Here is a 14,154-nt window from a genome sequence, read left to right on the forward strand (position 1 = left end):
AGATATGAAAACAAAGCAAAGCTGTCACTTTGGCAAACCAATGGCTGCATCCACGCCTCATGGTCTCACTTGAGACAACAGATTTCTGATGGATTTGGACACAATTAGAAAGATTTTATCTTGTACAAAAAAATCGTCAGTAAAAATAGCATTTATATTTAAAGATTTCAGTGTAGGGGCATTGTCTTCACTGCAATGTTTCAGGATATGACTGAATACATACAAGAGACTGATGTATCAAGGTTTTGAATGTAACCTTGTTTTGAAAGGTTACTGAACTTGAACTCATTGTCTTGCCAAACTAAGAAACCGAAATTATAAGTAAAGCACTCCCTCACTGTCACTCTCAGCTTTAACAAGTCTTCAAGATTCTTACATTTAATCTTTGTTTGAAATTAAAAATATGATGGATTGGTTCATTCTTTGTTTTGCTGCACCATCAAATGTGAAATGCATATTTTCATAATATACAATATTTAAATGACATCATTACTAAAGGAATGTGCTGCATAATTTATCACTGACATTGCATAATAGGCCTAATTGAGTTTTTATGAGGTGCTATATTTGCTGTGTCAGTGCCTCTGGAAAGAGTGGTATGGTGTTCTATCAATCGCATCCTACTTGTGGTTCAGTTTGTATAATAATTTCCTTTTTATGAACTCTTAACATGTTTTAACTGGCAGAGCAGAGTCTGACTATTGTCACCAATACCAAAGTGTGTCACCAGGTACAACATTTTTGGATCTGCAGACATTAATATCTGTGACATGTAGAGAAAAATAAACATATAAAAAGCTACAGTATCTATATATCCACTACCCTCATCTTAATATTTGATGCTGTTCATAAATATCTTGTAATATTTAATACCATCTGCCCTGATAGCATGAAGCTGGAGGATATTTGCCTGAATGAAGTCCCTTCCATCGCTGATAGTCTGTACAACATCCAGCTGCTGAGAGAATTGCCAGTGAATATCTGAATAAAAGCTGCTATCTGACTAGGCTAAATGCTATTTGCCTGGCATTTGTAAATTTAGCATTTGTAAATTGGGATTTACAAATGCTAAAATCCCAATGAATTTCTTCTTACTTAGACTCCAAAAAGCTAAGGGTAGTTTTGATTGATATTTCTCTAGACTTTATAAAGGTATTTCAAAAAATATTTTGAACTTGAGCTGCTTTTTCATCCATTTACTTCTTTTATCAAACTAAGGCAGCATATTGTGCAATTTCTTTTTATCTTTTTTATTTTAAATTTATTCACCAGTTAATGCATGTAAAACAAACAATTCAGACTAACAAATATTAATCTATAAAAGAACAAATAACCAATTAGATATGAGAACAAATAACAACAACAGCTAAAATAAACAAACAGAAAAGGAGGTACACATTAAAATGGATGCATTTAGGATAAAGACAAAACACAAATCATAACCAAATGGTGTCACAACAACAAGAAAATTGTTTGAAATTGCATTGTTGATGATAAAATCATATTTATTTTACGTCAACCTGTGTATGTCACACTCAGTAAATAACACTCTCCCTTTCCTCCTTGCTCTACCTAGTGATAATTTTAACAATTATATGTATATAAAAAACATATTTTCATAAAAGTAAGTGTAGCTTTTAAGGTTGAGGTGGTTCTAAAATAATTCACAATGGTGTACATTTTTACATCACAACAATCTGACATTTTAAGAGGGGTGTGTTGACTTTGTCATTGTCCTACATCCTTACTTCTAAACCCTGGAGGTTTATCTCCCACCTCTCACATCATCTTGTATCTGATAAGACTTAGTCAAAATGTACTGTCACATTCACAGTTCCTCATGGACAAAGAGAGAAATTTATGTTGGACAAAGATTTCAGAAAAAGGAGGAAACACCCTCTGACTTATGTTAATACTTATGTTCAGAATGTGGTGATAATCAAAGCAGACTGTCCTACTATAAACTCTTTGTAGGGGCTGAATCTTCGACACTTAAGATTTCTGTTGTGATGTTAGGATTGTTCATGCTTACTAAGTGATTGTCACTCTTTGGTTGAATGAATGTAACTTTAAGGTGTTTTAAAACTAGTAATTTATGTTCTGCTTTTTTTGGTGCTTTGGATCTTTGCACTGCAGTAAATGTCCTCCGATTCAGTCCTCGAACACCTGAATGGTTTTTATTTAATAGATTTGACAGAGCCTGTTGGTAAATCTTCCGTTTTTATGCCTTTGAAATGTGACAGCAATAAAATACATGATTTATTAGGCAGATGGTAATCATGCAGTCGAGGTGTTTATGAGGTTATTTGTTTTGTTGAACGAGTCTGTGACACGAAAACACTCCGTCTTCAAGCCTGAGGCACAGATGATTATCATTAACGAAGGGCTGTGTACTAACATGGTACCATTGCTCGCAATAGAACCGTTTTATTCCAACGAACAGTTTCATCGATCTGTTGCATTGACCTGAAATTGAATCTGCTTATGTTAATATCCCACTGTTGATGGGTTTTGTTCTGGATTTTTAGCAGTGTCAGAATCTATAACCATGGTCCAATGTAAGACTGTGAGGATGAATGTAAAGGGCAAATCCCTGCTTCAAGAAGCAGGAGACTTTGATATGAGCCCAATCAAAGGTCTAGTGATTGTTGCACCTCTCTACAGACACAATCATCTGTATTCACACTGCGCTCTTTTACTGTGTACCCTGTTTGAGAGTGCTTAATGTTGTCAAAAGATTAACTCTTTTTCAAGAGATGAAAGGTCTTGTTTGGACAGGCTTTCCGGTACGCAGTTGTTCAGAGTGGGTCCTACTGAGTCCTTGGCACCTGCATAATCACCTATAAAGCAAAAACATTAACATTTAATTTACCAAACTAGCAATGCTGTGCTCTTGTACCAACCAGTCTCCATAAAAATTCAACTCAAAGCAGGTGGGTTTTTAGCCTCATTTTGAAGAAACTCAACGTTTCAATTGTTTTGCAGTTTTCTGGAAGTTTCTTTAAGATTTGTGGAGCATACAAACTGAATTCTGCTTCTCCGTCTTTGGTTCTGGTTCTGGAGATGCCGAGCAGTCTTCAACCATTTGTCATAAGCGTCTGCTCAGTGCTTGAAAGGACCCTGAATGGTAGAGCAGGGTAACATCTACATAGGTATGGTAACTACTATTGTAGTAGGAGGGGTTCAGGATTGAACTTTGAGGTACCCCAATTCTGTATGCTCTGATGAGAAGTTACCTACTGGCTTGAATAAGTCCCTGTTCTTTAGGTAAGAGTTGCACCAGTCAAGTACTGTGTCAGAGAGTGCAAATATCTATGTGAGAATTGTTTACACTAGCATTACCAGAGAAGGGTCATTTAACATTTCTACCTTTGGAGCCCAGAGACGGGTCGACTGACCTGAAGGATTTTAGCTAGCATCCTATAAGCAGGTGTGAACAGGCGCTTTTGTTCTGTAATAAGGCCATTACTGGCGCACCAAAGGAAGGGGGAAAGCTTAACTCCCAACTAACTGTCTAGTTAGTTCTATTCAGTATATTCAGGTCTTTTGACCCTCTTTCGGGACTTCAGGGGGGAGGTCGAAAACCCTGGTAATGTGCAGCAGTGGTTCAAAAGGTAGGGGTTCATCCTGTTTGTCCTGTTGAGCTAAACAGGAGTTGCCCAAAAGTTTAAAGTTCATAAAGGGTTACACAAATGCAGGCCATTTACCATTTTACAGCTGCACTTTAAAACTGATTCAATTCTGTGTATTTTCTGTCCTTGAAGTCCCCATAGGACATAGATTTTTATAATTTAAGTTTATAACTTAAACTTTAGTTTTTTTATTGTGATTTTGCTGATTCCTGCCTTCTGTTCTTGTTTTTTCAGAAGAAAGAATGGCTCTGCTTAAACTGCCAAACACAGAGGGCTCTGTCAGGAAGTTTGGGAGATATTCCACCTCCTGTAGCCCCTTCCATGGGATCTCCTCGGGCACCTGCTCCATTCAAACAGCAAACACCTCAGCAGAAAGCACCCAGTCAAGGTTCAGGGCCTAGGATTACAGGTCCTCCACAACAGAAATCTGCGGGTCCTCAAGTAAGTGGCCCTCCCTCTAATGTGAAACAGGCTGTGCCTGCTCCTCAATCGAAAGGGCTCAGCCAAACTTCCCCTCAAACAAAGGGTTCTGCTCAGTCACCCTCCCAAACTAAGGGTCAAACACAGCCTTCTTCTCAAAGTAAAGGACCTGCTCAAATTAAAGGTCCTGCCCAGTCACATGCTCAAAATAAGGCCCCTGCACAGCCTGCTAACCAAGTGAAGGGCCCAAGTCAGGCAAAAGGGCCGACTCAGACAAAAGGATCTGTTCAGCCCTCTGCTCAGACTAAGGGTCCTTCTCATCCTTCTGGTGCCAAGGCTTCATCTAGCTCTAGTAAAGCTGCTCCTAACCATAACAAGGTTTCCACACCTGCAAAACCAGTTCCTACTCAGTCTAAACCCACAGGTAACAACCAGACCCGCAAACAACAGACCCCACAAAGCCAGGAGAAGATGAAAGTTGCATCTAAATCTCTAAAAGAAGATGCCAAAGTCTTACCCAAGAAGGCTTTGTCAGAGACTGTGACTTCCCCACACGAGATCAAGATAACTGAGGAAGAAAAGAAGTCAAGACACCATGAAGTGAGCTACCTGCAACCTCTTCGCCTTCACCTGTTACTCCTGTTACTTGATTCACCATTTTATTTTGCTTTGCTCCATTTAAATAACTGGAAACATTTTTTTTAAATCATAATGTTTATTTTTTTATATATATATTTTTTTGAGCTCATCAAAACTATTCTTTTTGTATTTTAAACACTTTTTATCACAGTCATTCTTCCTACTATACCATCATCATTTTTGGCCGAGGAAATTTTATTCAAATTGCAATATTTATATGCAAGACAATTAAGTCATCAGTGTAAAAATGAAGGAAGAGAGATAAAAAAGCTATTGCAATACATCCAAAGTATAATGGTGAAATGCATGCATCACATAAAGAAGAAAAAATGTTAAACGGTACATTTAGGACAAATGAAAAGCTAGTAAAAAATACAAAACTAAAAGGATGAAATAATGGTTGACCTTTATGAAGTAATCAATAATGATTTCAGTGATAATTTAAAAGAACAGTTTATATACTTCTTAACTATTCAGTAAAGTGACTCCAGAGCTGAGGAACATAGACACTCTGCCTTGTTTAGTTCGGGTCCCCAAAACACTGTGTGAAAGAGTGTCTAATGTTCAGCGGAGTGTAGATAGTTCATAAGTGACACACTAACTTTGACGTGTGTCTGCCTAAAATCATTCAGCACCTTAAAGACCAATAACAAGACTTTAAATTTTATAGTGACACGAACAGGAACGGATTGTATTTTGCAAAACTCATGTAGCAGATTTTTTAATGAACTGTTGCTACCTTATTGAATTTTATGAAGACCAGTAAAGACACAATTACAATAACCTTCAGAAAAGAAATCATGCACCAATTTATCTGTGTGTATGAAACGCTTTATTCTGGCAATGTTTTTGAAATGGTAGTACGATGAATCATTAGTATTTCTCACAACTGTTAAAATGGAGGTCTGAGTCCACAACAATTCATAAGTATCTTGCATGCTCTTTGGTTTTGTCCTCATTATGTCAATTTCTAATCATGAATTTTGAGATCTGAATAAAGGCATTCTCTGTTAAGTTGTTGAAAATTCTGATACATTATCAATCGATCAATCAATCAATCAATCAATCAATCAAATTTTATTTGTATAGCACATTTCAGCAGCAAGGCATTTCAAAGTGCTTTACATCATTATTGATACATTGATTCAATAACTAATAGGATTGCAGTCACATGGTGAAAACGAAAGATCTGAGTACGCATACATATGGTAAAAAATGCTGTAATACTTCAAATCCGTGACCAAAAAGGAACGTTCAATATATGTTTATGGTCTTTAGATTTATAATAGCCAAAGTGTATCAATTTTTACTTTAATGGCCAATTGTTTAATTACTTTTAATATTGGCCATATCCATAAATAATAATAATCAGATGTTTTAGTTTATCATAACATAAACCAAACTTTTATCCAAACATAATCCCACTAATGCAGATGTCTTTGACATTCTAACTTTCTCATTATTACAATCTTTTTTTAAAACAGTCATCATCACAATCAACATCAAAACCATCTGCTTTTTTGTACTTTAGTTTTTTATCATTGCCTTAGAGGCTAATTTTCATTTCTTGTCCACTTAACCATTTCTTCGTTTTGTTTTTGAAAAGCTTTTTGTTCTTTTATTTGTTAAACAAATCACAAGCTTTTGTGTAATGTGACACTTTGTGATGACATTTTAAGCATTCCGAGCATGTTCTTTATTCTTCAATGGGTCGAAGAATGCAATGGAGAATGCGACAAAGATGGCAAACAAGCATGTAACCAAATGACATTTGTCTGTAGATGTTTGTATGTCCAACTGTTTATGTTCACTCTCTGTCAGTGTCAATTTTTCCATCTGTGTGCACAACACACTGAAGGATAAAATCAATTTGAATTAATGGAATATTATCCTAATTTTGTAATGAAAGTTATTCATATCCAGGTAATTTAATATCATTTGTTTGTATTTTTTTAATTATTTGAAAATTTAAATGTTACAAAAGTAAATATTTGGGTTGATTTTATCCTAAAGTGTTAAAGTACCTTGTTAGATATTTCCAATGTAATTATTCTCTAATATCTTACTATTAGAGACTATTTCATCTGTAATAATTGCAAATAAATTGTGTTACCTACAGTACAATCACCTGACAATATGCATAAAAATGTCAATACTGATGAACTGGATGAAATAGTGCGACATGAAATATGCAGTGAAACTTGTAATGTACCTTGTATGAGTAATTATGAAGGCCTTTTCTAGATTCTGACATCCCTTTTTTCTCTCTTTCTTTAGGACTCCAATAAATCAAGTACGCAGAGCTTAAGTGACACTGGATACTCTTCAGATGGGATCTCCAGCTCACAAGGGGAGATTACAGGTCAGATCCGGGAAGAGGGAATCAAGCTTAATGAAAGAGGTGCTTCCATCCCTTCAGACATCAACAAATTAGAGAGCTCTATGAAACCTCTGCTCGAATCAAAGACTGCCTCAGACCCAAAGCATAGGCCGCATTCACTTTCTGTGGGGCAAGAACGAGACTACAATCCTGATGAAGAAGCAGGAAGGGATGAATCAGAAGATGAACTCAGTTGTAAACTTCGCCATGATTATGTGGAAGACAGCAGTGAAAGTGGTCTCTCGCCATTGCCAATAAGACAAAAGAAGTCCCATAAAGACTTAACAGATGAAGAATACATGAGGAGGCAGATTATGGAGATGAGTGCTGATGAAGAAGAATTAGAAGAATATGGAAACCAGAAAACCAAGAAGACTCATAAAACCAGTGGAGAGTCGGGCAAAGAGAGAAGGCGACTCTCTCATCAGTCAAATAGTTTTGAAGAAGACAAAAAAGTATCTGAGGGTGCTTACAAGGCAAATGAAGAGGAAGACGTTGTTATGGCTGGAGGACTTCGGCGTTTTAAAACGATTGAGTTGAATAATACCAACAGCTACAACCGAGACATTGAGCTCAGTAATGAACATGACCTTCGAGAGCCAGAACTCGAAATGGAAAGTCTGACTGGTTCACCAGAGGAGCGATCTAAGGGCGATTATTCATCCACCCTACCGGCCACCACTCCCAGCTACACTTCTGGAACATCACCCACATCAGTATCATCTATGGAGGATGACAGTGACAGCAGTCCTAGTAGAAGAGCACGACTTGAAGAGGCAAAGCAGCAAAGGAAAGCTCGACATCGGTCTCATGGGCCTCTCCTCCCTACAATTGAAGACTCCTCTGAGGAGGATGAGCTCAGAGAAGAAGAAGAACTACTAAGAGAACAGGAGCAGATGAGAGATCTGGAGCAACAGAGGATTCGAAGTACTGCTCGGAAAACAAAAAGAGATAAAGAAGAACTTCGGGCACAAAGGCGCAGAGAACGATCCAAAACTCCCCCCAGTAATCTTTCCCCTATTGAGGATGCATCACCAACAGAGGAGCTGAGACAGGCTGCAGAGATGGAGGAGCTTCATAGATCATCATGTTCTGAATACTCACCTTCTATGGACTCAGAAGCAGAAGGTTTTGAGATGATAGGTGGAAAGCTTTACAAATCAGGAAATGAATTTAATCTTCCAACCTACACATCACTCTATTCACCAACAGAGAAGACATCAGCAATGTTGCCATCTGATAAAACCTTAAAAAGTGCAGAAGAGGTATATGAAGAGATGATGAGGAAAGCACAACTCATGCAGAAGCAGGGCCAAAAAGGTGCCTCTCAGCCAGACAGTGGCCATCATCTTGATACTGGAACCTCCCTAACCCCTGGCTCTAGCCCAACTCAAGTAACTGCACCCATGTCCTTCTCCACATCAGGCAGCATGCATGCTGCACAGCATTTATCAAAAGAAACACAAAACAGAATGATGACACAGAGTGCCAAAATTGAAGGAGTTGTTGGAGTTGCCACTACCAAAGCTCAACTTAGTCAGGCAGCCTCAGCTCGGCAGGCAGGAAATGCAGTGCCTGTTGGCAACAGAGCAGCGCCCCAGAGGTCAACACAAGCAACACCTGACCCTGGATCATCATCTTTGACCTCCAAAGTCTTTTCAATGTTCAAAGGACCTAGTCCTCCAGTCTCACCCACTACTTCTCCAACAAAAAGTCCAACACATTCACCATCTGTTCGACCCACTAGTGGTAGTGGCAGGCAGCTACCATCTTTGCCTTCTGGAGTAACAACAGCTCCAGTATCCCATACTGGAGCACCTCAAAGGACAATGTCACCTCGTCTTGTACGACAGCAGTCATCCCAAGATTCACCTGTGATGGTCATAACACTAGGCTCTGAAAAGTCAAGCCCTGCCAAGCCAATTACTGTAAACTCATCCACTTCCCCCTTATCATCACCAACACAGGGCAGTTGTAAAACCTTATATAGCTCACAGCCCCCTTCAACAAGTTCGCCAACATCACCTCAAATGCATTCCTCTCAGCAGCTTAAACATTCTTCACAAATGGGGCACAATATTGAAAAAGTAAATGTTGGTATCAGTGCAGGGGCCACAAGTACGCAAACTCGTGCTTCAAAGGTTGTGGGACAAAGTCAAATACAGCAAAGCACAAATGTTGTAGATCTGAGAGCTCCAATGAGACCAGCTCCAATTATTATGACAGATCAAGGAATGGATCTAACATCACTTGCTTCTGACACAAGAAGATATTCATTAGGAGCAGAGCAGTCATCGAGTAGACACACAGCAGTGCAGCCTCTTATTATGAACCTCAATGCACAAGAGCAACCACATATTTCTGTTTCAACTCCAACAACAGTAAGTGTCACAGTTGCTGTGTCAACCTTCATGTCTCAACCCAAACAACCTGTCATATATGGAGACCCATTGCAGAACCGTGTGGATCTGGGTCAGGGAGTTGGATCAGCTGTTTGTTTAACCCAAAGCAAAGTCCCAATTACTGATCCAACTATACCCAAAATTGATGCCTGTCTGGAAAATCTTGGCATACAACAACAGCAACTGCAGTTACAACAGCAGAAGCTCCTGCAGCAGCAACAGCTTCTAGAACAGCAGCTTCAGCAGCATCAGCAGCAGTCTTCTTTTGCTCGCTATAATTTAGCCAATCAGGTACAACCACTGCTGATAAAAAAAGACCTTGTAGTAAGTCAGACGAGCACTGGTCAGCAGCACCTGACCAATGCTGCGGTGACTGCTAATGCCATTCCTAGAGTGTCTCCTCTTGCTCCACCATCAGCATCTGTGGCCCTTACTTCTAATGTACCCCGTGAAATGTATGGTGGAGTTGCCTTAGAGCTAAAAAACAAGCCAACTGTTATAAACTTGTCAACAGTAAAACCCCATGTTATGATGGTACAACTTGATGAGAATAACACATCCAAAAGTGGCACAGTGACTCAGCTGGTAAAACGAGAAGAGCATCCCCCTGCACCACCACCTCCTCCTCAGGTTTTGGATCTAACTGGACAGCTTAAACAAGAAAACCAAGTGGCTTGTTGTGATGTTGTTTACAAATTGCCCTTTGCTGGTACCTGTTCAGGGACATTCTCTCAGAAGCCGGCTACAGTGTCCTCAGATAAAAGTCCCACCACCGAAATGTCTCAAGCAGCCCACCCTCCTCAGCCAGCCCCAATTCCAGCAACAACAGCCACAACTCCAGCCTCAAATTACACAAGGACTACCTGACGAACACAAGCTATATCCACCAGCTATAGCTTCTGCAGGGAGATTACAGCCTTCTATGTCTGACACTAATCTGCCTTCGATGAGTGATGCTGGGTCCTATCAGAATCCTCTCCAGGGAGGACTGGCTGTAGATCTCAGCAGTATGAATCAAGGTTATGATGGTGGATACCCTGGACATGGGAGCACAGTATGGATCTTACACAGATTTGCGTCATCAGGGAGATTTTACAGGCCCTTCATTACCCCTTCGTCGGTATGGCTCCATGTCAAATATCAACTCTGAGTACACCAGTGCTTCACGTGATCTTACGGGCTCACAGGATTCCAATTTGGCTCAGTACAGTGCAACTACTGCTAGGGAGATAAGTCGCATGTGTGCAGCCCTTAACACTGTCGACCAGTTAGGAAGCCGTTTTGGAAATAACCCTGAATTGGCAGCATATGGTGCTGGAAGAGGTGGGCCTTTAGCCAGATTAAATCTTCAACAAAGCCTAGCATCAATAAGGGCAAATTTGCTTTATGGTCCAGATAGTAGACAAGCTGTGAATGGCCAAGCCTTAACCAATTTAATCAATGCGAGGCAAGCAAGTATACGAGCCTTATACCCTACTGCTATGAGAGGTGGTGATGGCATGATATATTCCACCATAAACACTCCCATAGCTTCCACCTTACCAATTACTACACAGCCTGCCCCAGTAATTCGTCCCATGCCCCGAGGAATTTACAGACCCTACCCTACAGGTGTAACTGCTGTACCTTTGGCTAGTCTTACCAGATTGCCTCAAATGACTCCCAGAATGCCTCTTTCCACACAAGGAGCATATTCCTATCCTTCTCCAAACCAGTATCCTTTGTCTGTCACACCAACAGGAAGTAGTGTTGTAGTAAGCAGCTCTCACCAAGAAATTCCAGTATACCTCGGGAAGCTGTCAACAACAATATCTGGACCAACAGCTTCCACCATTCCCCCGACACCACCTGCAGCGCACTCAGGAACACAAAACGTACCTGGAGCTGGTATACAAATCACCTCAGAACAACAAATAGACAGATCTCAATTTACTTCACAAAGTATTGCATCTTTCTCTCAAGTTCAAGGCCAACCTTCATCTGTCCAACAAGTGCAGGCTCAAGTCCAGGCTCAAATGCAGCCGCAACAATTACCTGCACAGACAGAACCCTTATCTTTGACTCAAACCCAACCTCAAACACAACCCGCCAGTCAGCCTCAACCAGTAGTTCTCTCTCAGGGACAGACACAAGCTGAAACTACCCAGGCATCAAGTTCCAAACTGTCCCCTCCCATTGATGCACAAAAGAACAAGGAAGATGAGAAACTCAATCAGCAACAAGAACAACTGCTGCAGCTAGAGAGAGAACGGGTTGAATTAGAAAAGCTGAGGCAGTTGCGCCTGCAAGAGGAGCTAGAGAGGGATCGTATGGAGCTTCAGCGTCACAGAGAAAAAGAACAACTTCTTGTTCAACGTGAGATCCACGAACTGCAGACAATAAAACAGCAAGTCCTACAACAACAGCAAGCCGAGAGAGAGACACAACTTATAATGCAAAGAGAGCAGTTGGCCCAGCAAAGAATGCAGCTTGAGCAAATTCAGACCCTGCAGCAGCAGCTTCAGCAGCAATTGGAGGAGCAGAAAAGGCAAAAGACAGCAGCAGTTGAAGCAGCAGCAGCAGCCGCAGCTGCTGAGGCGGCTGCTGCATCAGCCTGCAGCAGTGGCTGCAGCAACATCAGCCCAGAGTGCCATCCAAGGAGTAGTTGTTGGAGCAGGGGCCCCTCAAGGATTTATAATCTGTGATCAGACTGGTAGAGTCCTTCAGCAAGATGGGCAGAGTGTGCAATTTTGGCAGGATGGACAAGTTGTTCAAGCAGTAGTGGCTGCTCGACCCATTCATAGCTCCACCTCTGAAATGTCTTTGAGAAGCAGTGACAAGCAGGGTGATTCTAAGATGATGAAAAAGCAGAATTCCATGCCTCGGTTGAGGGATGGTTCAGAGGAGGACTCTGTCAAAAGAATTACAGACAGCTGTGTGCAAACAGATGATGAGGATGGCTGAAGAAAGGTACATGAATAGGCGTAGGAGAACAAGACGAATTGCAGACTGCAGTGTACAGACTGATGAGGAAGACCAGGGAGAATGGGACCAACAGCCAGTAAGGCGCAGACGATCTCGTGTGTCCAAGCACTCTGAATCTAGTGGTGAGGCTAAATCTGATGGTTCTTCCAAGGTAATTTCAGCAAGTATAGCTATTCAGACCACTAATGACTCATCATGTCAAACAGAGTCAGACCTACTTGGCAGAGTTTCACCTGCAATCCACATTACTATGGCCGAGACCTCAAAAGTTGACCTATTGCATTACATAGCAGCTCCAGAAAGAACTCACAAAGGTGAGAGTTTAGCATGCCAGACAGAACCAGAATCACATTCTCAGGGAATAGTCGCCCCTCAGCTGAGTGTCCCTACAACTATTAGCCCATACTCTACAAGTCTCCATATAGTAGGTGGAAATACATCTGACACAGCCTCTCCCAGACTCCAAGGAGTAGCTAAGTTTGAAAGGAGAAAACCAGATCCTCTGGAAATAGGCTATCATCATCAACAAAATGAGTCTTCATCTCGCCAACCCCCAAAATCTCCCCAAGTACTGTACTCCCCAGTTTCTCCATTGTCTCCTCATCGGATGTTGGAGACAACCTTTGCCTCTCAGGAGAAGCTTAACAAGGCCCATGTTACACCCCAGCAGAAATCCTTCACTGCTGAATCTCCACAACGCCATCAGACGCTGCCAAGGCCCATTAAAAGTGTGCAACGCTCTATGTCGGATCCTAAACCTCTCAGCCCAACATCAGAGGATCCCACAAAGAATCGGTTCTCTCCCTATCATCAAGTGCTGTCCAATAGCCAGGTACAGTATAAAATTGTTTTGTCTGATAAGAAGCATATATTCCAGGACAGGGATCCTCAAATCCAGGCCTTGAGGGTCAGTATCCTGAAGGTTTTAAATGTGTCTCTGCTTCAATACACCAGAGTCATATACTCAGGTCATTAGCAGGATCCTGGACAGATTGACTGCATACTGAGTAGGTAATTCAGTCATTTGATTGAGGTCTGTTGAATCAAGGATGCATCTAAAAGTTGCAGGACACTGGCCAGCAAGGCCTGGATTTGAGGATTCCTGTTTTAGAATAATGTATATACAAATGTTTTTCTTTTTTTGGTTGAGTTACATTAAGACTTATATTCAGATTTATAGCAGAAACAGAAAGATGTTAAGGCCCTAATACATAAATAGCTGTAGGTATACCTCAAGAACTCACTCCTTTCACATTCTGTCCCATTATGACCCAAAACTTTAATGTATTTGATTAGAAAAGGCCAGTAAGCTAAACAAATTTGATAAATTAAGCTAAATACAGTGCATTTCATTTGCAACACAATAAACAGCAAATGTAACTTTTCTTCCACTTTCGAATTTTCCCCCGCTTTGTGATGTTCTGTCCTATAAAATTGCTTTAAGAGACATTCTAGTTTGTAAAAGTAGCATTAAGAAATGGGATTATGGGAACCCATCTTCCCATGGGGTACAGTACTCTGTAAATTTATCTTTACAATTTAACTGTGTAAAGATAAATGGGCAAACATACAGCTTAAATGGCATTCATATAGATTCATTGATGTATATTGATGATCATACCAGATCTGGCATATAAGAAAGGAGGAAACAGAATGTTCTCACATGAGCATCTGGCCATGCCGTTAAAGCCTCTCTGCTGTATCTCCTCCCTCATCT

General features: G+C 40.6%; 1 protein-coding gene across 1 annotated transcript in view; it reads left to right on the forward strand.

Annotated features, from left to right (window-relative positions):
- Positions 1 to 14,154, forward strand: part of bsnb (bassoon (presynaptic cytomatrix protein) b) — a 96,237-nt gene that overhangs the window by 68,318 nt on the left and 13,765 nt on the right. The window contains 6 exon segments of the mRNA XM_032548882.1: positions 3,867 to 4,652; positions 6,969 to 10,280; positions 10,282 to 10,509; positions 10,511 to 12,067; positions 12,069 to 12,413; positions 12,415 to 13,269. Coding sequence (XP_032404773.1) covers positions 3,867 to 4,652; positions 6,969 to 10,280; positions 10,282 to 10,509; positions 10,511 to 12,067; positions 12,069 to 12,413; positions 12,415 to 13,269 — 7,083 coding nt within the window.

Source organism: Xiphophorus hellerii, chromosome 20, assembly GCF_003331165.1.
Source record: "Xiphophorus hellerii strain 12219 chromosome 20, Xiphophorus_hellerii-4.1, whole genome shotgun sequence".
NCBI lineage: Eukaryota > Metazoa > Chordata > Actinopteri > Cyprinodontiformes > Poeciliidae > Xiphophorus > Xiphophorus hellerii.